Source organism: Carassius carassius, chromosome 6 (assembly GCF_963082965.1).
Source record: "Carassius carassius chromosome 6, fCarCar2.1, whole genome shotgun sequence".
NCBI lineage: Eukaryota > Metazoa > Chordata > Actinopteri > Cypriniformes > Cyprinidae > Carassius > Carassius carassius.
In genome coordinates, this window is record NC_081760.1 from 34,169,055 (window position 1) to 34,194,418 (window position 25,364).

The following is a 25,364-nucleotide window of genomic DNA, read 5'->3' on the forward strand; positions in this document are numbered from 1 at the left end:
AAAGAGCAGCTTGGGCAATATGCAATAAATACCTCCTTTTGTGGTCTTTGAGGCTGAAGAAAAGGAAGCGATACAGTTTTGAAAATCTTGAATTTGACAATTTTAATTTTTGGGAGAACTACTGTATTTCTTTAATATGCAGGGGGGAACAAGAAGAGAGGAAGTGTGTTGCTTTAGTATAAATAGCCGCATTTCCACTGTCGGGCCAGTGTGAGCCAGGGCTTAAAACAGGCCGGGCGGGGCTAATAGCCTCGGGCCAGTAGCACCAAAGCCAAAATAGTGCTGTGTTTCCACTGTCGGGCCAGAAGCTCTGCTGCGCTTCACAAAAACCCACCCTTTACACGCCTCTCAGGAACAGCGTCATACAACCCCATCATTTCAGCAACAAAGAGAAGTTATCAGAAAACGAATAAGAAATTATTCACTGGAAATAGCGCGATCACAAAATTAACACGATAAAAGCGCCAGTTTGTTTGCATGCTTTGTTAAATATTTAAATCCAAAAGCATCAATATTTCCTATAATAAGGTGAGGCATCATAACGAATTAATTTATCAGGATTGAAAAATGGTCACACAGAAATAAAGCGTTATGAACATAGTCTGCTATTCATTTGAGTCTGTTTCTGTTTATTTCTGTTAATATATAAATCACTTTTAGAAAGAATGATAATTTTCTATATTTTTATAAAAGCTCCTGAACAAAAACTAAACAAGACGAGACTTGTGACAAATAAAATATGATACTAAATAAATACATGATTGTGATAGAGAATAAGAAGCTGACGTCTGATTTCTCCAGAGGCCACATTTACCATGTTTACTATGGTAATGTTAACCATGTTAACCATAAAATGTCTTTTACATCACTTATAAATATTTCTGCCTTGTATGGTGAAAATAATCCACATTGGATCAAGTTATTTCAAACACTCTCTGGTGACTGAAAGTGAGTTTTGACCTCAACTTATTTTAAAAAGTTTTTAATGATGGTTTTGTAGCAGTTATCTTTATCAAATGATCAGCGACGCAGGCACTCTTCAGACGCAGAGAAAATCCGCATTTGTTCATAACCACACCTCTAGCCCCAGCTGGCCCACTTTGGCCCAAGGTTTTCATCGGGCCAAAAAACCCAGGCCACTGGCCCCGAGGAAGCCCGACGAGGCACAATCAAGCCCCGGAAGTGACAGTGGAAACGCGTCTTTTTTCTAAGGCACATTTAATAAACATTTATTTCAGTTTTAGTTTTAGTACTTCAAATTTAAATAAAAGGAAATGAGAAATCATGGCTTGGCACGTAGCTACAATAAAAAAAGTTTAAGGTTTTTTAAAATGTTTTAAGGTAACGTTTATTTTAAGTAACAGTTTTTTAATATAATTTTAGTCTTAATTTTTTATTTTAGTTTTAATTAATGATAACACTGGAAAGAATGTTTTAACCTCCTTACATATTTGAGAAAGGGGTTTATTTTCAAAATCTTCCCTAAAAAAGCAGACAATTAGGTACCAAATTTCTAAAGCACTAACTCTGACTTTTCTTACCAACTGTATTTATATGTAGTCTTCTGACTCCAGTAAATTATGCTCTCAGAGGCGTGAGTCGATGAGGATTGTTTCTAGACTCTTTAAATGTACTGGACTTCTGTCTCTCCATGGAGCTCACTTGACTGTCTGTGCGAGTTGATTGGCATCTTGCTCATTCCTGGTGAAAAACAGCTGCCTGCTTTCCTTGCAATTTTCTTGTTTTTAGGGGTCACATCAATTGTTGATATTATTTCAGGCACCGTGTGAAGCAGAAACAGTTGAAAATGAAATATAGGAAACCAAGCAAGTACTGCAATACTGTTATTTCTTTGACAAGTGATGTTTTTTGTCATGCATAGTGGATTACAATTTTGAATGCTTCAAAGGAGAGCCGGAAAACAGTTGTTAGCGTCCTTACAGGATTGGCTGATGAAAATGAAAAAAAAAAAAGGTTCTATTGACATGTAGAGTAGAGAGAGACTAGGAATTTCCCCTTTCCTTACTCATCTTTTCCTTGCCTCTCTCTACTTAATGTTGTCAATAAAACCCTGTTTTGACTAAATGCATTGGCTGCATAACGTGTGGAAAAAAACACCCAAGGTTACCTTCAGTGGGGTTGACAGCTGCCGGCAGGCTCTCCCAATCAACTGTCCATGTAGGGCAAGGGTGAGCGGAGTAAACAGCGTCTATCCCATTCTCCTGCAGGACAAAAGAACATATAAACACAGGTTTAACCATAGACTACTGACAGAAGCCTCCAGGCAAGAGCTTTTTACTGCAGCTGAATACTTTTCACACTTCCTCAGAACACCTGAGACAAGGTGCTAATTAAATCAGGAACTAGTTACGGAGCAGTTCAACACACTTTAGAAACTCCTTTAAAGTTTGAAGTCCTACAATTGATTTTAAATTTTTCCTAGTTGGTGCTTAACAATCAGAGATGGGAATTGGTAAAAAGTGTGCTATGTTGATTATTCCACATTGAGAATATGAGATGCAAACCAAGCACTAACAGATAGAATGCTACAGACACTCAGGGGCGAAAATCTCATCTAAATGTTGGGGGGGACAATAAACATAACATTTCTCACGAGCAAGTTTTGAAGGGGACACCAATAAAACAGGCAAGATTGTACTTAAGGATATGTGTACAGAGAGGAAAGCCTTACTATTGCATGGAGAACGTTCCATTATCCTTCTTCTCAAAGTTTCTTTCTGGTTCAATGAAAAAGCTGACTAAATTGACCAAAACATTCTGCAAAACATTTTTTTTTTGCAATGTTTTTGAAGTTGTTTACAAAATCAAGCCACCAAAATACAATGGAATTTGAACTTAACTTCAACTTTTATTTATTTGTATAGCACATTTAATAGCAATGTTGTTGCTTCACAGTTATAATTAAAACATGCATATATAAAAACATTTGCCATGCCTAGCAAAATGAAGGCATACACACTCTTAGACATACATCCTCACACAACTGTATAGCAGGGCCGGCCCTGACCAATTTGCTGCCCTAGGCAAGATTTTACCTGGCGCCCCATGCATCACAGCCCATTTCACCCTGTCATTGTGTTCATGATTTAGCATATATATATATATATATATATATATATATATATATATATATATATATATATATATATATATATATATATATATATATACATACACACACACACACACACACATTACAGCAGAACTGTTTCCAACACTCATAATAAATCATCATATTAGAATGATTTCTAAATGATCATGTGATAGACTGGATGTCACATGTGACACTGAAGAATGGAGTAATGATGCTGAAAATTCAGCATTGCATCTCAGAAATAAATGATAATTTAAAGTATAATAAATTGAAAACAAATTATTTTAAATTGTAATAATATATCACAATATTACATTTTTTTCTGTATTTTTGATCAAATAAATGCAGGCTTGATGAGCAGAAGAAACTTCTTTCAAAAACATTAAAAATAGTAATGTTTCCAAACTTTTGGCCTGTACTGTATCCCCCCAAAACTGCACAACTGTAGAATAAAACATTAATTAAAAAGTGATAATAAAAAATGCGTCTTAAAACTGACATGATTGTACAAAATCACAGTCAGGGGACTCAGAACTCAGAACAACTTCTAACATTAAGTTTAAGGTAAAAATAACTGCCATAAAATTATAGTATCTTACTCCTATGCAATAAATTGTTCTTTCACTACATCTCTTTACCTCTGTCTTTATCCTCTTCTCTTCTTTTTGGCACTGTATCGCAGACTATGCTCATTTATAATGTGTCATGTAAATTCGGCCTTCCGTCATAATCAGGAAACTTTCACCGTGTCTAGAACTGGCGCGAGCTGCCAGGCCCGTTTCTACGAGCTGTGTGTTAACAAAAGCAGTGCTGTCTACATTGGATGCGGCGTCGGGCACGCTACACAATAAATTACCAACAACTGATCGCGCGCGCTCTGTTTCTGACGCACTTCAAGCACTCGATGGGCGGGGGAAGATTGAAGAGCCGGACTTTTTTTTTTTTTTGCTTTATTTGGTAGTATTTCGAATTAATGGTTTTTAAATAGTAGCCTATTATAAAAAAAATTTGTAAAAAAAAAAAAAAAAAAAAAATTCACTCGTTCACTCATTCTGGCGCCCCTATGGATGAGTGGCGCCCTTAGCATTTGCCTATACCGCCTATGCCGCGGGCCGGCCCTGCTGTATAGTGAGATCGGTATAGAAGTAAAAGAGAGGGGAGAAAACCAAAAATAATTATTACGTCAATGACTGATTTGTTCAAAAAGTGGATTCATTCAGTTAGGAAACACCTCCTCATTGTGTTTCTCAAAATTGGTGCTGTTACTGCTGTAGATTAGTTTTCAACTTTTTTCGTTGGTGAAATAGAGCTAAAACAGGCAATATGGTGCCTAAAATGCACTTAATATTAACTTATTGTTTATTCAATTTAATTTTTTTTTAAATCTAAATCACATGGAGGAATCATCTGGAGAACAACTGCACTCTTATTGTGATGTTATATTAGATTGACTATATTAAATGAAGTAAACCGACTAAATCATAGTGAACGCGGGAAAATCTAAAAGCGCACCCGCGCTAATCTAATCTAACGTACAAGACTGTGTGTATGTCGGTGGTGAGGTGAGATGAAAATGGGAGCAGGCAGTGGACCAAAGCAACGTGAGGCAAAGCAGGGAGAACTCGAGATGTTTAAAGCTTTTTTTGTTGTTGTTGCTCCGTTTGCATTTGTATTGTTTTACTATTAGTTTAACTATATATCATTATATTATTTACAATACACATATTTCAATTATATTTTAGAGGGGGACAACCCTCAGATAGGGGGGGTCCGGACCCCCCGACCCCCCCGCGATTTCCGCCTATGCAAACACTAGTCAATATATATGGTGTTGTTTTAGGAGATTTTATGCCGGTACTTTTTTAGTAGCAGCAACAAATTTTCACCTGTCTGGCAAGATGAGGTTAGTCACCGGTTTAGAATGAAATTAACCTGAACTACCAAACAAACTCATGTGGAACAGACTGAAGACAGAGTGAGATTGGTGTTAAAACCTCTAGGAAATGTTTTATGTTTAACAAAACATACAGACAATAAGCAATTAAAGGAATAGTTTTCAGGTTTGTTTCTTATTTTTAACACCTAGTGGTGTTCTGTCTTTGTGTGTATTACTGATCCTGTTTTATGGACACTGCCACTTGCAATCAACTCTGATCCATTTTGTGACTTGTAATATTACAGTGGTCAGGACATTTTTAAACTAAAAAGCATATTTTGGCAGTTAAACTCAGCATCTTAAAATTGTATCACTTAATGAAATATACAGTTTTAAGTTAAATATACAACCGACAATCCTGTAATACCCAAGACATTGTCACATTTTTTTATGGTGAATTTCTATCCAGATTTTTACTGTTAACTGAACAGTTTATAATTATTATTATTATTATTAAATGGTATAGCAAGAACTATCATTTGTTGGATGCTTTCTTTCACTATTATAAAAAAATATTAATTTAACTGTGTACAAAACATTACGTCTACAAGCAAAAGGGTAAGGTCATAAGAATTGTACATCAAGTTAATTAAAGGTCCCATTTTTCTCCTACAAATGATTGAAAATCACTCCAGAGAGTCCCAAAACAAGATTATAAAAAGGATAGTTCCAGTCTTGGCTTCTGATTGGTCAACACAACACTACAGACATGCTAAAATGCACTATATTAATGTAATGCTGTGGGTCATGCCTAACGACACCCTTTAGCTACACCTAAATTCACAAATCTTATTAATTCTCTCTTAAACCACTAAATTGAATTTTTGAGACACTCTTGGTCATTGATTTAGAACAGGTCTGGTTCTGGTTGTTAAACAGTAGCTAGTGAGGATGCATCTCGGTTTGCTGCTCTGTCATTACAAATCCGGGCTGACCATAACGTTTGGCTTTGCACATGAAAATGTAATTTGCTCTAAAGCAATAAGCCACCAGCAACAGCTGCAGAGCAGACCTAAAGCAGAAAGCACGCAGCCTGGAAGATCCCAGTGGACTGCTATGCATTAAGAGAGCCTGCTGAGCTCCAACACATTCACACACACCAAATTGATATCCACTAGCGTGACGGGAAATATCTGATTTATAGTTGCAGAATGCCAGAGATGGCAAACACCAAACACACACACACACAGAAAAACCTGGAAGAGAAGTTTTGCAGCAGGCCTGAAAACTCGACGGCAGCTGTGTGTTTTTATCACCTGCTGGGGACCCGACTATTGCATTTTGGTCCGGGGCAGACAGAAAAGAGAGCCAGCACTGTTACTCTGTTTGCCTCTCCTGTGGGAATCATACAGCAGAAGTGTTTGAGACTCTTTACTCATTATTGGCAGATTTCGGCAACGGTGTAGTGTTGTAGGAGTTTGTGGGCCGTTTAGATGCTGGGTAAATCAGCAGGTCTGCTATGGAAGTGGTGGAAAACTGAATAAGCAGGCAGAAGACTGCACAGGAGGTTATGGACTGAATCAGCGGTACCTCCTGGGAAAAAGAGGGCACTTATCAGGACACAGTAATGATGTCACAAGCTGAGCTTTCCATGAAATACAGCCTTTGGGTGCATTATTATCTGGAAAGGTGAGGAAACATGGGGGTCTGTGACTGACTACAGCAAGTGATTCAACATATAGAAACAAATGCTGCATTACAACGGTTTAAAATTGGTGGGAAAAGCACAAAATTGTACAGAGGTATAGGGTAAACAGCACTTGGAAAGTAAGTCGTACTTTGGGACCAAACTAATTTGAACACTATATCCAAAAAAAAAAAAAAAAAGATTACTGTGAGAAAATAAACATTTTTTTCAGAGTTTTGTTATAATGCATCTCTGTTAATTAGATGAAAATGTGGTGCACAGGATTCTTAAAGCAATGAAGATAAATTTAACTGGTACTTATTTTTTTATAATAAAATTAATGAACCAAAATATGAAACTCGTTTACTTTTTCTCTTATTAATCGAGGAAGATTTGAGTCTGACTCATGAGAGCCATTTATTTTTAAGGCCATTATACCAACTCATTCTCAATGAAAACTGTTCAATAAAAATAAATCCTAATATTTAATACCTAGCTGCGCTACTGATAAAAAGTGTGGGATTTGTAAGATAAAAAAAAAAAAATGTCTCATGCTCACCAAGGCTGCATTTATTTGATCAAAAACACAGTAAAACAGTAATACAGTGAAATATTACACTTTAAAAGGACAGGTCTCTATTTAAATATATCTTAAAATGTAATTTATTATTGTGATGAAAAGCTGAACTTTCAGTCAAGTCTTCAGTGTCACACGATCCTTCAAAAACCGTGTGATGCTCAAGAAACATTTATTATTATCATCAAGACTGAACAGCTACAGAATTTAACAATTCAACAAATTTTTTTATGTTTGTAGTTCCCACTTACCAGAGAGGCTTTATTTTTAAATTATGAACATAGCAATGGTATTCTTAATTGTGATTTACAGTCTGCAGGAGTATGAAGAATTACACAATTTATATTTATTTTATGCAATATCTTATTTTTATGAAAAAAATAAGCAAATGTGCACTGAATTCATGAGTCTCATGTTCTTTTGACTTCTTTAAGCATGAAATTAGGTTACTGTGATCACATTCATATCTTTTTACATAAAGCTCATGAATGCTTTCTTTTATTTAGAGATTAGAACATTTCATGATGCATGTAAGCATTTCATTATATGATAAAGTTTACCCTCCACATATTCTTTACGACAGCTAATGAACGTCAGACTCACAGCTGTAAGAAATCGCAGTGTAGACAGCCCAGTAATACCAGCCTCCTTAAAGTATCAAGTGGCAGAGAGCCCCATCAGTTAATAGTCGGCTGCTGTTCTGCCTCGCTGGAGTGCATAAATCCTTTATCATCATGGTTCAGGCCCCCAGTGGTACACAGGGCTGCCGTAAAGGGACGAGAGCACAGCCCTGAACATACTGAGAGCAGATCACTGTTTAGGGATTATGTGAGTTCACTATTGACATGTTTAGTGAAGTGGCAAAATGAAGCACTTCTGTGCACGGCATGTGTAATCGGCATGTGAGAGGGAAAAGTTAGGGGAAGAGGAACAAGGAGAATCAAATAAGAGAGCAAGAGAGTGGGAGAAAAAGAAAGTGAGTGAAATTCAATTACTTGCAGTTTGGTGAGAGTTGGCCGCGGTCCCCCGGTGAAGGGCTCTTGCTTGAGTTTTGGCCCTTTCTGCTCTGCTTCACTGGGTTGTGGATTCTCTGGTTGCGAAGGGCAAAGGTCAGCCGTGCTGAGACCGAGGAGGGCCATCCCACAATCCTTTGCAGCCCTCAGTACGCTGGGGAGCTCCTGTACACGCTGGTACCATCTCAGCAGCAAGGGGAGATGGGAAAGTGTGGAGGGGGTGTGCTTTTGGAGCGAGATCTGGAACAGAAAGGCATAATAAAATATGTAAAAAAAAAAATCAACGTCTGACTATGAAATTCACATATGAAATTATAGCCTATTTTGCTTTAAGAAAATTATGACATTTAGGACTGTTATAAAGATCACATGTTTTGTATTGCAATATTTTTCATGACAAATAAGCACATTGTATTTTTTTTGCAAAATGTTTATGCATCATGGAATTATTTTTATGACTTTAATGTAAGCTATATATATATATATATATATATATACACACACACACACAGACACACACACACACACACACTTATTAATTTATTTAAATGAATATTATAATATATATGATATTTAAATTATATCTTCACATAGCTATTATATATATATATATATATATATATATATATATATATATATATATATATATATATATATATATATATATATATAAATAAATATTAACAATTTATTTGGCATTCTGTCTGTAAATTTTACAATTTTTTACAAAAATGCACTCTGACAGCAAAATGCTCTATCTTAAGTAACCCATCAAAGAGCTGTGCCCACTGAACCGAGATCAGCTGCAGAGCTGTGACGCTCTATCATCGCTCCACAGAGGAAAAACAAGGAGAAAGGGATGAGGAGGACAGAAGGAGGGAGACATGCTAGACGGAGTGGGAAACTAGGAGGCACCGATGCGCCTCTGACTACAGAGAGCCACGAGTGAAAGAACGACAAGAGGAGGATGAACAATGCAGAGAGGAGAAAGAAAAGAGCCAGAGAGAAAGAGAAATGGATGATGGAGACCTCAAAGACACTCCACAGGGTGTCTGAAGGGACAAATTCACTATGATATTCTGCTCCCTAGCTATCACTTCAAAGTACGTCTCTGGTGTGGAGATCTGTGTCGAGAATACATTAAGGTATCATTCTTGTCCATAAGCCTGAGTATGAGCAATAATATCAGGGATGTATGACGAATTCAAATTTTAACCATTAAAAATAGTAATACAATTTAAAATAAGCATTATAGGAATATTAAATAGCTGTTTGCTCAATCAACCATGTGCGTGGCATTAAAAGTATAGCTCACCCAAAAGGAAAATTACCCTGTGATTTACTCACTTATACAACATCCTAGGTGTACATGGCTTTCTTCTTTCAGACTAATACAATCAGAGTTATCTTTAAAAATGTCCTGGCTCTTCCAAGATTTATAGTGAATAAGGGGTCAAGATTTTGAAGCCCAAAAAAGTGCATCCATCCATCATAAAACATGCTCCACGGGGCTCTTGGGGATTAATAAAGGCATTCTCAAGTGAATTAATGCGTTTGTGTTTGTGTAATATACAGTGTCCTTGCTACAGTGTAACTATACTATACTCTGTACTAGGGGTTGCACAACTACTGATTTCTACTAGTCAATTTTTTATTTAAAAAATACTCAAGTTACTCGACTACTCGTGGTTCATGCTACTGTAAATGAAAAGACATTAATTCTTTTTTTATCAATAAACGCTTATTAATTCATAGCCTTATGCAACAATTACATATATAATTGTAAAAACTTATGACATTACATATTAAAATTTTCATGAAGCCAGTATTTGTATTTGTGTCTGTAACAATCACAAAATTTTTCGTATCTGCATTCGGATACAACGTTGTACAGTACTTGATAAGACCGTTATGGCTATCATTTTTTTCATAGTTATCACTGAACAAGTATGCCGTGTGCTGTGTTTGATTTGCACTCTTTTTACTCATAAAGTTTACATTGATTCACTTCACACTCGTGACTTTAGCGGTCTCTGTATAATATTGCGCTAATCCCCTGGCTCATCTGTTATCTAGCAAACTCCGGACTGTGCCAGCTTCAGCCGAGTATTCGGACAGAATTATTCCTTCTTTGTTATTCATTTTTGAAGATAATATACGTGCCATTCGGAATAAGGTATTCGGCTTCAGGCACACCCCTATTTACATATTTTAATTTTACATGCAACATAGATAAGTTCATAGAAAGTAACAGCTACAAGCAATATTGTAATCCTAAAATTCACATCGTACTTGCAAACTCTTTGTACGCATTATGGTTAATGCATGGTCGAGTAGTGGATTGTTTCCGACAGCGCCGACTAGTGGTTGAAGTAGTCGATTACTCGACTAGTCTATACAAGCCCTACTCTGTACTGAGTAATATTAATTAACTACATTTACTTATGATATGGTTACGATGAGGGTTTGGTTTAGGGTTAGTTGCACGTAATTTATTGTTATTACAGTAGTATGTACATGTGAGACGTTTAAAAAAAGACATCGTAAAATATAGTGTTATCGATTTTCATTTTGTATATAGAAACTGCTTTTTTTTTTAAAGTTTATTACAAAATATGCACATTTTATGCAAATACACAAATATTTAAGTAGTTTGAGATTGTTTGGAAACTGACTGTCACTCAGCATTGATGGACGGTATAATATTGTTTTGCCATGATTCGTTTGTTACGGTTTTCTGAACAGTGAAGATTTCTCTGCACAATATACAGTACAGACCAAAAGTTTGGAAACATTACTATTTTTTATGTTTTTGAAAGAAGTTTCTTCTGCTCATCAAGCCTGCATTTATTTGATCAAAAATACAGAAAAAACTGTAATATTGTGATATTTATTACAACTTAAAATAATTGTTTTTAAATTTATTATACTTTAAATTATCATTTATTTCTGTGATGCAAAGCTGAATTTTTAGGATCATTATCACATGATCCTTTAGAAATCATTCTAATATGATGATTCATTATCAAAGTTGGAAACAGTTCTGCTGCTTAATATTTTTTCAGAACATGTGATACTTTTTTAGGATACTTTGATGAATAAAAAGTTAAAAAAAAGAAAGAAGAAGCTATGTTTTTAAAATATAAATATTTTGTAATAATATACACTACTGGTCAGTAATTTGGGGTCAGTAATATTTTTTTCTTTTTTTTAAATAAAATCAATACTTTTATTCAGCAAAGATGTGTTAAATTGATAAAAAGTAATAGTAAAGAAAATATATTATTAGAATATATATTATTAGATTTTTTTTTCTTTTGAATAAATGCAGTTCTTTTTAACCTTGTATTCATCAAATATATTAGACAGCAGAACTGTTTCCAACACTCATAATAAATCAGAATATTAGAATGATTTCTAAATGATCATGTGATAGACTGATGTTACATGTGACACTGAAGGCTGGAGTAATGATACTGAAAATTCAGCTTTGCATCACAGGAATAAATTATTTTTTTAAAGTATATTCAAATAGAAAACTATTATTTTTTTAATTTTTTCATTTTTTTCATTATTTTTTTCATTTTAAGTTGTAATAATATTTCACAATATTACTGTTTTTTCTATATTTTTGATCAAATAAATGCAGGCTTGATGAGCAGAAGAAACATCTTTCAAAAACATTAAAAATAGTAATGTTTCCAAACTTTTGGTCTGTACTGTATATATATATATACACACATAGCTAATGTAGTTTTTACGACTTCAACAAAAGCATTTACCTTTGATCAACAACCTCAGAAATCACAAGTAGGTCTGTCCTTAAAGGTTTAGAAGTTTAAAGGTTTATAAATCAAATCATACTGTTGTACAGTTGTGGCCAAAAGTTTTGAGAATTACATAAATATTAGTTTTCAAAAAGTTTGCTAATAAACTGCTTTTAGATCTTCATTTCAGTTGTTTCTGTGATGTACTGAAATATAATTACAAGCACTTCATACGTTTCAAAGGCTTTTATCGACAATTACATGACATTTATGCAAAGAGTCAGTATTTGCAGTGTTGGCCCTTCTTTTTCAGGACCTCTGCAATTCGACTGGGCATGCTCTCAATCAACTTCTGGGCCAAATCCTGACTGATAGCAACCCATTCTTTCATAATCACTTCTTGGATTTTGTCAGAATTAGTGCGTTTTTGTTTGTCCACCCGCCTCTTGAGGATTGACCACAAGTTCTCAATGGGATTAAGATCTGGGGAGTTTCCAGGCCATGGACCCAAAATTTCAACATTCTGGTTCCCGAGCCACTTAGTTATAACTTTTGCCTTATGGCACGGTGCTCCATCGTGCTGGAAAATGCATTGTTCTTCACCAAACTGTTGTTGGAAGAAGTTGCTGTTGGAGGGTGTTTTGGTACCATTTTTTATTCATGGCTGTGTTTTTGGGCAGAATTGTGAGTGAGCCCACTCCCTTGGATGAGAAGCAACCCCACACATGAATGGTGTCAGGATGCTTTACTGTTGGCATGACACAGGACTGATGGTAGCGCTCACCTTTTCTTCTCCGGACAAGCCTTTTTCCAGATGCCCCAAACAATCGGAAAGGGGCTTCATCGGAGAATATGACTTTGCTCCAGTCCTCAGCAGTCCATTCACTATACTTTCTGCAGAAGATCAATCTGTCCCTGATGTTTTTTTTGGAGAGAAGTGGCTTCTTTGCTGCTCTTCTTGACACCAGGCCATCTTCTAAAAGTCTTGGCCTCACTGTGCGTGCAGATGCGCTCACACCTGCCTGCTGCCATTCCTGAGCAAGCTCTGCACTGGTGGCACTCCGATCCCGCAGCTGAATCCTCTTTAGGAGACCATCCTGGCGCTTGCTGGACTTTCTTGGACGCCCTGAAGCCTTCTTTACAAGAATTGAATCTCTTTCCTTGAAGTTCTTGATGATGCTATAAATTGTTGATTTAGGTGCAATCTTAGTAGCCACAATATCCTTGCCTGTGAAGCCATTTTTATGCAACGCAATGATAGCTGCACGCGTTTCTTTGCAGGTCACCATGGTTAACAATGGAAAGAACAATGATTTCAAGCATCACCCTCCTTTTAACATGTCAAGTCTGCCATTCTAACCCAATCAGCCTGACATAATGATCTCCAGCCTTGTGCTCGTCAACATTCTCACCTGAGTTAACAAGACGATTACTGAAATGATCTCAGCAGGTCCTTTAATGACAGCAATGAAATGCAGTGGAAAGGTTTTTTTTTTAAAGTTTTTAAGGATTAAGTTAATTTTCATGGCAAAGAAGGACTATGCAATTCATCTGATCACTCTTCATAACATTCTGGAGTATATGCAAATTGCTATTATAAAAACTTAAGCAGCAACTTTTCAAATTGCCAATATTTATGTAATTCTCAAAACTTTTGGCCACGACTGTACTCCTTTAACACCGCCGACCAAATGAAGAAAGCAAATGAAGTCTACTTACATGAAGTGGAGGATTCTGATTGGCTAAAATCAATGATTTTAATAGCACTCTAACTGTTATCGTCTGTTGACGTGGTCAACTGTTATCCTTCTAGGAATCATTCTTGGTGTGAACAGCCTTTATTAAATCAGCTGCCACAGCTTTTCTGATTCTCAAGAGTAATAGTCTAACAAACACTGGTGTCAGACTGAGTCAAGCTCTTAGACTGAAAGAGTTCAGGAACATCACAGTGCAGTAGAAACTACTGGCCTTATTAATGCAGGACTGAGAGAATCACCTTGAAGTAGGAGAAGTCACCGAGGAACGAGAGACGTCGGTGTTTGATATAACTTGAAAGCACCTGTGAGCCTCAAAGGTCTACTCCACTGCTAAAACTAATGAATGAATGGCTCTCTTTGTGAGGAATTGTGATTTATAAGTAGTGAGATAAGAACTGCTTTCGATTTGTTTGTTTTACCAGGTATTGATGGATGCAGGGCAGCAGGACGACATCGGTGAGGGTGAAATACAGCCCTTCTGCAAACACATGCTCCAGCGCTGGTAGATCTGTGGTCTTGACTTTCCTGATGTCAGAGCGCTCCCTGGTGGAGGGAGCAGTACCTGCATCTGCAGAGAGCTTCTCCAGAGCAGCACTGAGCTCAACACCTGGATGGGATTCATTCGATTGACTCTCCATCTCTGAACTAGGGCCTTTTAGATGAGAATCGCTCTTCTTCTGCTGTTGTAGCTTGTGCCGGCGTATCTTGTCATCATTGTGGACTTTGACAGGTTCCCCTAACCTCTTCTCTAAGTTCAGGATTGCAGCAGGAAGTCGACACATCTGGTCTTCAGGGTTTCGTAAGTGTTCCTCCACTGCGGAGGGAATGTCCAGCTCACACAGTCTAGTCCACTGACTCACCTGAGGAGCAAGCGACAGTCAGAAATCATTTAATAACAGACATGTGTGAGGTAAGACTCATGAAATATATGGACGGATAATGTGACATGTCTTTGTACATTTCCAGAGTTTCATATAATTAAGCAAACTAAAGATGCACTGATATTAAAATTGCAGCCAGTAATGAAAAGCTGGTAATTATTGACAAGTTACGGTCAATAACTGACAAATGTTTGATGTTACAAACTGATGCTATCTTCTTAAATTAAAATAAAGCATATTAAAAGGGTTATTTATGTATTTATATTTTAACACCATATCAGCAACTCCTTCAACTTAAACTTATTACATTTAACTTATTTAACTTGATTGATTTTTTTTATAGCTTTAATAGCTTTATTTAACAATTAGAACAATGCCGTACATTACCATAAATGTACAAAAACTCCAAATTTGTTTCACTGGTTCGTATTTTGTCCCAATCATCTGTATATATTTGACCTTCCTGAAAATGTCTTTAAGAAATGCACTTATAAAAATAGCTTTACAGTATTTTCATACCATAAATGTTTCTAATATCTGACAGACATGACTGAAATAGGTGTCTTGAGACATCACACCTGTCCCACTGACAGCCCAAGGCTCTGAAAACAGCTGAAAGAGAAACAGGAAAGCAACCCAAGCTTGTTTTTGCTCTGTTATGCCTTATAGCTACTATCTGCAAAACACTGGGCTCAAATTTCAACATGTAAATGTTTGATGCTGACCTCCAATATTGAAGTGATTCCACTTGTCAAAACATGTCAACATGCTTGTCACCCTACAGCTACACTATTAGTTCACACTTATGATTATGCAAAGGGATTTGAAGCAGTTGTCTCCTGGTTGTTTTTAATATGAAGTCTCACCTCGGCACACGCCTTGAGACAGGTATTCTTGAAGCCCAAGAGTGACGCTACATCCCTGCGGCCTGGCATCAGCTGGCATGCTCTCTGAATGATGTGTCTCAGTATGACAGCTAGTCCAGCTCTGCAGAAGCAAGCGGCAGGCTCCAGCGCAGCCGGCAGACGGCACATCCTCACCAGCCCTGGCAGCTCGTCTCTCCTCACCTCAGAGACAGACAGAACCCCGGGCACCAGACCTGACAGAGACGGCAAGATGTCTGCTTGATCTGTGACCAGACAGACATTGAAAGATGAGCACTCAGTGTAGGACAAGAGGAAGAGGACGATAGAAGAGTGCAGGGGTAGAGACACGGCTTCGTTCACAGTGGACACCTCCAGATAGAGGCTCTCTCTGTCTTTTTGTGGCTTCATTCTGACAGTCTAGTGGAAGGGGGATCACATGAAGAGCTTGAAATCTGCAACAGAAACGAAGGGACGCATTTAAAATGCAAAATCTTAACGTTTAGGCAGCATCATGCCAGGGACAGACTTTATTATGAGAGTGAATGACTGGAGCAGTTACACACAAGTTCAGTGATATGAACAAGAGGTCAAGTCATGTCAGTGAAAGAGCATGTGTTCAACTATGTAGCATGAATTTTTGGTGCAAAAAGCAACTGCACATAAGTGGTCGGAATAGTCTTTGAATTTTTAGCTGTATTTTAAGTCACTGAGGTTGCAATCTAACTCATGTCACGACATCATAACAATCAGCGAACACTAATAATCAAAATAAAATGAAGAAAAGTGAAGTGTATCTACTCACAGTGTTTGTGCAAAACATCCACAAGAAAACGCATGTGAAAACTCCGTGTTACATTACAAACAGTCCGACTATAAACCGAAGATCGCGTTTTGAGTTCCACCAACGCTTTACTTGACCTATGACGTTTAAAATCATACACAACTAACGAATAACATTTAAAACAATTATTTTTCATATATATCGAGGAATTTATCATGTAAAATCATTAGGTTGCATTATTCCAGTAATTAAATTATTTACGTGGGAAACTTTGCAAACCGTCGAAACTTCAGTTCGTTTTGCAGTGACTTTACAACGTTGTTTTGACAAAGTAATGTCAAAACAACGTTGCATAAAACTTTTTTCATTATTGACACATGATTATTCTTCTACCTAGCAGTGCGTGAATTATACTATGAACTTTTTTATTTATTATTATATATTTTATAACTGTCAATGGAAAGGCACTACAGAACACTTTTTTTCACAACGTTATTTATTTTTACCAGTTGCTATGGTTACCTCTTCACGCTAAATAAATAACTAAATAAATATTTTGTGGTCATTGAAACGTTTTAAACTAAGCCTGAATAAGGTAATGTTTCCATTTTAATACGTTATTTGAGTTATAAATATGTCAGTTTATGGCCCCTAATATAAAGCTGACTACATTAGAAATAACGTTCACAAAAATTAACCATGGTTTTATTGTAGTAAAAGTGTAGTAACTTTTTGCGTACTGATTACCATTTGTTTACCCACAGTTTTACAACAAATACAATGGTTTAACTATAGTAACCATGTTTTATTATTATTATTATTTGTGCTAAAACCATGGTTAATTTTTGTAAGATTAAAAATTGTAAAACAGGAAATATGGAGGAAAGTGGGATGTCTCTAGAGAATAATCCTGTTTCTAGATCATTCTAATTGTATTATTTTTCTAGTTGCATCTAGCTCAGAGTCTATCCAATTCAATGAACACATGTATACTTGAAAAGCTGCTTTATTTTACAAAGGTACACTCTTTCTAGCATATAATTGCTCAGCTTCAGATCATTGTAACCATCATCTCTCCTGTTCAGCCATCAGTTCACTTGGGAGGCACGGTGGTTTAGGCCCAGCCGAGGAGGCTTCCCATAAAACCTTCAAAGGGTGTGTATATAGTTCATAATTTACAGCTGAAGATAATTGTATGGTTACACATACACACACACACAAATATGTTGGTCTTACTATATCAGTGTGGATATCTCATAGAAGTGATGATGTTTGCTAAACTCCAATGTTAAACCACAAACCTGTTGATATCAGTAGACTTTTGATACATTTTATACGTTTTGATACATTTAAACATCTTTTAAATAGTGATCATTGCTTCAAATTTTCAAATTTTCAAAATTTCGAAATATACAACAGGTACAGACAGACCACACACACAAACACATATCCATCAAGTCAACATCACTTTTGTATTCAAGTCAAAATATCACTGAATACATTAGATTACGTAAACTAAAGACGTTATTAAAGGCCAGAACAAGTAGAAATAACCCCTTGAGTAAGCAGCTGCAACACAACGAAACACAGTAAAAATTTAAATGGTGATATCTAAAGATTGGTTGTGAATCCACGTTCACAAAAAAATTAAAGTTCAAGTTCAAGTGGGGGCATATAGTGGAACGAAATACCCATGCCTCACAGGACCACGGTGCTACATAAATACAGACATACAACACAACTAACCTACTGAGAGAGTTTGACTGTAAATATACTATATATAAATAATTACCTATAACTAGAGAATACAATCTGTACAATACAATACATACAAACATAACTACTTTACATTCCAGGTGTAGGTTAGTGTAGTATGCAGATGTGCATTCTCATTATTCCTTAAGCACATGCTTTTATGCAAAGGACACACACACACACACACACAAGTGTAGAATACTACAAATTCAGGATTCAGTAAAGTGGGCAAGTTCAAAAACACAAGTGCATGAGTGTGCCTGCAAGGGATAATATAATCAAGAAAAGCCTTTCTCTCTCATCTCTTTAAGTGTAAGGCGGGGTCTCTTCGTTTTTTTCTGTCCTTCTCTTTGATGCTGAATTTAACCTCTGCGTGAGCTGGGAGGGGGGATGCTCAACAGGCCTCGCAACCATATCATTACCAATTTGTCTGCGACCGGGCACCACTGCTCCCTGGGAGAAAAATACAGGCTTGGTCTGGAGACAGGAGGCAGGGCTGGAAATAGCACGGAGGCAGGGCAGGGGACGCGCGGAGCTGAGCCAGCCAAGCCATCCATTTACTGTCTCTGGGAGCATGTGGAAGAGATTTTCCCCTGCCAGGTCTCCACCACAAGCATCACCATTAGAGTGCAGGGTGGAGACTGGGAAAACATGCTCCTCTGAACGTGGTTGTATGAAGAGAAGTTTCAGAGACATTGTCAGAGGAGGAGTGTGGGGCCGATAGAGCTCAGTTCTGCATGTAGAGCTGCGGGACACAACAGGCAAGTGCTTTCGAATTGGAGAAATCTCTCTTTAAAGCGATTTGCTTGGAAAAAAAAATCTTTTAGTTGGTTTTGAGCTGTAATTTAGTTGCATCCATGTAATGTAATAGCACAAAAGTTATTAGAGATAATGATAGGTTTTCTCTAGTTGCCGATGAGTGAACATGTTGTGTACAATCCAATGTTCATTCGTGGGAGATTTGTATAAGAACTCATTTCCAATGTAATTATATTTCAGCCTAAATTGATTTGGAGGAAATTGATGCCTTCGTGTTGAATGATTTGTACAATCCATCATTCGCTCTGCGTCCGTCCTGAAGCTCTGTTTACTGTTTGTAAATAATGTATGTCGCTGTAATGAGGGTTATTGTGATGCACTTTGGGTGTGATGGAGCAGAGATGTTCTCAGACCTGAAAGCTTTAATAAACAGAAAAGGCCGTTCCTGAAATCTTCTTGTTTCTGGGTTCAGAAGTCAATGCTGGGCTCAAACCTGAACATGGATGCTTTTTTTTCTGTTTGGCTTTTCTCTAGATGGCATTTTAAAGTTGCATCAGATGTTTCCGTTTTTAAATTATATGCTTTGCTTTTTTTGAATGCATCGAGCACATAAAGAGGGTCAGAAGATGTTTTGTATATATAAACCAAAGATTTCTAGCCAAAAGACTATAGAGAATATATATATAAAAAAAAGCATTAAAAACATACCAAAATTTGCTTTTACAAATTGAGAAACTTAATAGCTAGTCAATATAATTGATCATACAATAAAACAGAAAATTTTAAATGTCGATTTTCATTGTGAATCTAGATAAATATATTGTAAAATGTAATTGATTCCCGTGATCAAAGCTGAATTTTCAGCATCATTCCTCCAGTCTTCAGTGTCACATGATCCTGCAGAAATCACTCTAATATGCTGATTGCTGCTCAAAAAAACATTTCTCATTATTATAATCACTTGTGCTGCTTAATATGTTTGTGAAAACTTAATCTTTTTTCTTTTATGAATAGAAAGTTCAAAAGAACAGCATTTATTTGAAATATATATATTTTTTTCAATGCTATAAATGACTTTACTGTCACTTTTAATCAATCAAGTATTCATTTAAAGTGCAAAATTAGTACATAATATGTGCATTTCTTTGACATAATCTTTTGTTTTAATGTGATGAAGCAAGTATATTATGTATATTAGTTTTGCTTTTAATATAAAAGTTTGGCCTGTGATATTCATGATTGAAATAGCGTCTATTGATTTATTAATGTGCATGTTAGATGATGTAAATCTTTTAATGTTCAAATATGTCTATAATGTTCTATATTTAATGCACTTCTGTTTTCTTTTTGTAAAAGACAGTTCCAGCCACATCATATGAGAGCTGAAAACGCTGGCCTTTCATTATCACCGCATAGGAGAGTAACCTACAGTGCCTTACAGGAGAGAGTCTTGGCAGGAAGTCAGTCATTTGTGGGAAGTTGCGAGTACTCATGGCATCGTCAGACCACCAAGGAAATAAGGATCCCACAGACACCTCCCGACCAGATGGAACGCCGTCCCCTGGTACATCTTGCCCCGTCCACAGTCACGCTGCTGAAGAAGCAAAGCAGAATGGCTTGAGGAAAGCCCTGGTCAGACATCGAGACTACGTCAAAATATCAGTGCCTGAAGGAAAGGGCAACCGTTTGCCCTCAGAATGGTGGAAGACGTTCATCGCTTTGTTTTATGCTGTTTTGAACCTGGTTTTGACCACGGTTATGATCACAGTGGTTCATGAGAGAGTACCACCCAAGGAGAGCAGCCCACCTCTGCCGGATAAGTTCTTTGACTATATAGACCGCGTGCAGTGGGCATTTACAGTGACTGAGGTCAATGGAATGGTTCTGGTGTCTATATGGTCCATTCAATTGCTCTTTCACAGATACAAGTAAGAGACATCACTCAACATTCTACTGCTGACATTGTAGCCTGTTAATCAGCTCTGTTAGATTACATTTGATGGATTGTTGGGGTTATGTTTAAGATGATGTAGAGCAGGGCTAATGAATCATCTTGACGGCAGTTATAAAAATACATTTTGCATTGAAGGAATAAATCTAATGAATATTATCAAGCCATTTTAAGGCACAAAAATGGTATAAAATTAAAGTCACTTATAATAGGATCTTAAACTTCTGAAAATGTTGTTCATCAATTTCAGGTTGTCAAATAAAATAAAATAAAATAAAATTAATGCATTCAGCAGACGCTTTTATCCAAAGCAACTTACAGTGCATTCAGGCTAACATTTTTTTACCTAACAAAATATCATTTATGTGTATTTAATGAGGTATAGCATTCATAAATCAACAAACAAACAAATAAATGGTAATGGGAAATTTTTATTTCTCATAATGAAAAAAAAAAAAAGGTTCCATAATTTTTTTAAACAACTTTGGTAAGTGGGTTTAATGTTGGATCTTGTTGAACTGTCAACATTACAATTTTAATTGGAAATTGGAATTATTTACTGGTCTTTCTGCCCTCCTGCCAGGAAGGGTCCAACTGATGTTACTTCTAACATATTTTTATATTATTACACAGCTACATATTAACAACTTACACACAAAAAAACCCAACAACAAATAATAATAAAATGACTGAACAAAATGATGACAAGATGTGTGACTATTATCATCTAATTTGTAATTACAACATGTGATTTGTACCATAGTTTATAAAAAACAAAAAGGCTTTGTAAGGATCAGAAATCCCATCCTAACCCACATCTGTTTAATGATGACAAAAATTAACTTTGTTTTAATTTTTCTTTTCCATGTAGGGCTATTATAGCAAGACGATATTTCTTCCTTTTGGGCACATTGTACATGTATAGATGCATAACCATGTACGTCACCACTCTACCCGTGCCAGGCATGCACATGGTCTGTGCACCAAAGGTAAACGCCAATTAAAAGAAAAAAAATTATATATATATATATATATTTTATTTCAGCCGTTTCAGCCTCTTTCACATGATCCCCTCAGGATCTTATACCTAGATAATCTTAGATAAGCAAATGCATTTGGCTTCTAAATCTGTAATATCCTCATCCTTCCTCAAGACAAATATTGCAGGCTTTACAAGGCTTCAGATTCTATCAGTTTATGGAATGTTTTTTCAATTCATGAATCATGTCACCAACCACTCATCTTTCAGCATTCAATATCCTCACTCATTTCTTCTTCCCTGCATCTGTCATTCAGCTCCAAGGAGATTCCCAGGCCAAGCTGCAGCGTGTTCTGCAGTTGCTCTCTGGCGGTGGATTATCAATCACCGGGTCTCATCTGTTGTGCGGCGACTTCCTGTACAGCGGCCACACAGTCATTCTCACACTCACGTACCTCTTCCTCAAGGAGTGTATGTCACTTTCTCAGATGGCAACTTTATTTTAAGACACAAATACAAAGACTGTCTGCTAATTACAGACTTGAGGTCACTGTAAGCATCTTTAGATTCTGTTTTTAGCCATACAGAACACACTGAGACACTTGCTGACCATTCATTTTACAGGTTCAAATGATTGATAACTGAATCTTTGTTTCTCTCTAGATTCTCCTCGTTCTTTCTGGTGGTACCATCTTCTGTGTTGGTTAACGGCTGCTGTGGGTGCCGTGTGTATCCTGGTGGCCCATGAGCACTACAGTGTGGATGTGGTGGTGGCGTATTTCATCACCACCCGACTGTTCTACTGGTATCACACTATGGCTAATCTGCAGGTACATATATCAGTAATATGAAACAATAGAGATGCTTCAATAAGGCTTTTATTAAATAAGGATTTTGGTGGTCTTCTTGTTATCTATTTCCAGTTAAAATAGGCGATCTTAGTGGACTATATCAAATATAAAATCTCATTTATTCCACTGATGCAAAGCTGAATTTTTAGCATCATTGCTCCAGTCTTCAGTGTCATAATCCTTCAGAAAATCCTTCTAATATGCTGATTTGGTGCTCAAGAAATATTTCTGATTATTATCAATGTTGAAAACAGTTGCTTGATACTTTTGTGGAAACCGTGATCCTTTTTTTCAGGATTATTTGAAGAATAGACAGTTCACAAGCATTTATTTGAAATAGAAAACTCTTGTAACAATACAAATGTCTTTATTGCTTTTGTTGAAATGAATGCATCACTGCTAAATAAAAGGATACATCTCTTAAGAAAAAATCGAACTGACGCCAAACTGTAGAACAATCGTCTAGATTACCTAAAAGCTGTGAAAAGTAAGCCAAAAGGTACTTCATGGCGAATAAATATGTAATTTTCATTTTAAAATACATTCTTGTTCGCATATTTTGATATGCTTTCATTTTGCATGTTGATCTTTTTGACCTCCAGCCTCATGTAGACAACTACAAACACACACATCTGAAACCACAGCGAAGCTCTCAGCTCAAGTTGCAATTTAGATTCAGGGTGTCATTAAACCCAAGGCAACAAAAAGGGCCCTAAGCCTTTTACTGTGAGTGTTTACATGACTCAGTACACTGAGAATATCCAAATCCATTAGGCCGAGCATCTGAGAAATGACTTCCTGATAGTGGTAAAGTGCTGCACATTCGATTGAAGCCCATATAGATATTTTAAACAGGAAAAATCCTTTTAAACTATCAAAACATCATGTTCATACTGTTACAAGCAAAGCAGCCTATGATATCAAAACTGTCACATGTCAGTAAGTATATTTATGGTTGTTAAAATGCATCCACAAAATAATAATAATAATGAAAACTGAAATGTAGTGTAAGGTTGAGACTTTCCTGAAGTGGCTCCAGGGCTTCTGTCCTCAATGATAACAGTGATTTTTATTAAATTGCTTTGGATCTAAAATGTCATCACAATACAACTAACCAAATTTCCCAGAACTGCTTTTTGTCATTTAATCTCTAAACTCTATTGCATTTATATCCTGTGCACAGCCAGATGTAGTCAGTCATCTGACCACACAAAACAATGCTGTTTTGTTTGTTGGTTGGTTTTGATTATTTGAATTGCTCCTAATTATGATTTTAATTCATATTTTCCTTTTTTCTCCAGACGTTAAAGTGTTCGCCGAACAACTACCTCACTCACACCTGGTGGAACCCCGTTTTTAACTTCTTTGAGAGGAACGTTCAGACCCATGTGCCTTGTTCTTTCTGCTGGCCAATCACATGGCCGCCTGCCTGTCTGAAGAACCCCTGTAAGAAATATTCCATGGTGCAGAGCGGCCGGGAGGAGTGACATCGTGAATTCATCACAATGCCTTGACCAACATGTGGAAATGTTTTAGATTTCGCTTGTGGCTATGTCAGTGTTTACAGCATACCAGAGACCAAAGACTTTGGCTATTGTTTGGCTATTGTTGCTAATTACATCTCATTACATAACATTGGGCCAAGCATAACAAAAATATTGTAAAACTCAAAAAAGTCATTGTTGATATTTTTTACATTAAATTATATTTAGTCATTGTGGACTTTTAAATAAACACTTTTGTAAGTATTTGAAGGGCCTACTGAAAGTGTTATAGTAGGATGGTAGGATGGGTTTTTGGAAAATCTCTTGCTTTCCGTCAAAACAGATCTATTAGTTTGTGCATGCTTCTTAGTTGTCATATTTTTCCTTGTCTGTTTATTTAATTGTCCTCTAAATATATATTTGTCATAAAATGTGTCGTTTAACAGGGTTTCATTAATTTAATACACAATTTTATATTAGAAATGCATGCATTCTTTTTCTAATGATTCACGCCAACTGTTATTTCAGTTTCTTTTATGTTTATTTTCTGTGTCTTAAAAACAATGACATTTTATGGAAATAAATGGTTTACAATAATACCTAGTGTACCTCATGTTGTATGAAATTTATAAACACTTCTTTATATATATGTATATATATATATATATATATATATATATTACAAGCAAAGCATATATATTACAAAAAGGAAATTAATGCATAACTCTGAAGATGTGCTCAAACTACCAATTTTTTAATGTTGGCAATATTTAATAACTGCTTAATTTATATAACAGAATTCTGCATTGCTGCTGTTTTTCTATCATTTTCTAACACAGCAGCAAATTATAGTCCAACTGGGTGAAAACCTGTATTTATACAGTCTGTGGAGACGCAACACTGCTGTCCATCAAACTCATCAAGAATTATGTAAAAACACATTTTATTTATTTGAGATGTTATACCCTAATTTTCGTACTATAAGTCACACATGAGTATAAGTCACATCAGTCCAAAAATATGTCATAATGAGGAAAAAAACATATATAAATCGCACAACCAAGAGAAAACATTACCGTCTACAGCCGCGAGAGGGCACTCTATATACTGCTCAGTGCTCCTGTATCCTACACTGAGCAGTATATAGAGCACCCTCTGGCGGCTGTAGACGGTAATGTTTTCTCTTGGTTCATTTCTCTCGGTTCATGTCAAATTAATTTTGATAAATAGGTCGCAGGACCAGCCAAACTATGAAAAAAAAGTGC

The 25,364-nt window shown here is 36.3% G+C and overlaps 2 protein-coding genes across 5 annotated transcripts in view; one reads left to right on the plus strand and one right to left on the minus strand.

Annotated features, from left to right (window-relative positions):
- LOC132142707 (glutathione S-transferase C-terminal domain-containing protein-like) overlaps window positions 1–16,009 on the minus strand; it is a 46,148-nt gene extending 30,139 nt beyond the window's left edge. Inside the window, exons 1-4 of the mRNA XM_059552777.1 lie at window positions 15,540–16,009; window positions 14,212–14,652; window positions 8,251–8,508; window positions 2,129–2,222 (exon numbers count right to left, since the gene is read on the minus strand). Of these exons, the coding sequence (XP_059408760.1) occupies window positions 2,129–2,222; window positions 8,251–8,508; window positions 14,212–14,652; window positions 15,540–15,947 (1,201 nt within the window). The 5' untranslated portion in view covers window positions 15,948–16,009. The remainder of the gene's footprint in view (window positions 1–2,128; window positions 2,223–8,250; window positions 8,509–14,211; window positions 14,653–15,539) is intronic.
- Window positions 16,010–16,836: 827 nt separating this feature from the next.
- LOC132142000 (phosphatidylcholine:ceramide cholinephosphotransferase 2-like) lies at window positions 16,837–24,233 on the plus strand. Of its 4 annotated transcripts, none has more exons than XM_059551643.1 (7): window positions 16,837–16,915; window positions 17,413–17,475; window positions 20,191–20,762; window positions 21,657–21,774; window positions 22,082–22,235; window positions 22,428–22,594; window positions 23,917–24,233. In XM_059551643.1, the coding sequence occupies exons 3-7, from the start codon at window positions 20,326–20,328 to the stop codon at window positions 24,100–24,102; spliced, it is 1,062 nt and encodes a 353-aa protein (XP_059407626.1). In that variant the 5' UTR covers window positions 16,837–16,915; window positions 17,413–17,475; window positions 20,191–20,325; the 3' UTR covers window positions 24,103–24,233. The 4 variants fall into 4 exon arrangements, with proteins under 4 accessions (XP_059407626.1, XP_059407629.1, XP_059407628.1 ...); XM_059551645.1 differs by having other exon boundaries at window positions 16,863–16,915; window positions 20,195–20,762; XM_059551646.1 differs by lacking the exon at window positions 17,413–17,475 and having other exon boundaries at window positions 16,847–16,915.
- Window positions 24,234–25,364: the final 1,131 nt, after the last annotated feature.

Bases quoted from the DNA above. Each gene is read 5' to 3' on its own strand.
- LOC132142000 (XM_059551643.1), top strand. From the start codon at position 20,326: ATGGCATCGTCAGACCACCAAGGAAATAAGGATCCCACAGACACCTCC. The intron at 20,763-21,656 runs GTAAGAGACATC...TTTTCCATGTAG, and splicing joins TTGCTCTTTCACAGATACAA to GGCTATTATAGCAAGACGAT. The intron at 22,236-22,427 runs GTATGTCACTTT...GTTTCTCTCTAG, and splicing joins GTACCTCTTCCTCAAGGAGT to ATTCTCCTCGTTCTTTCTGG.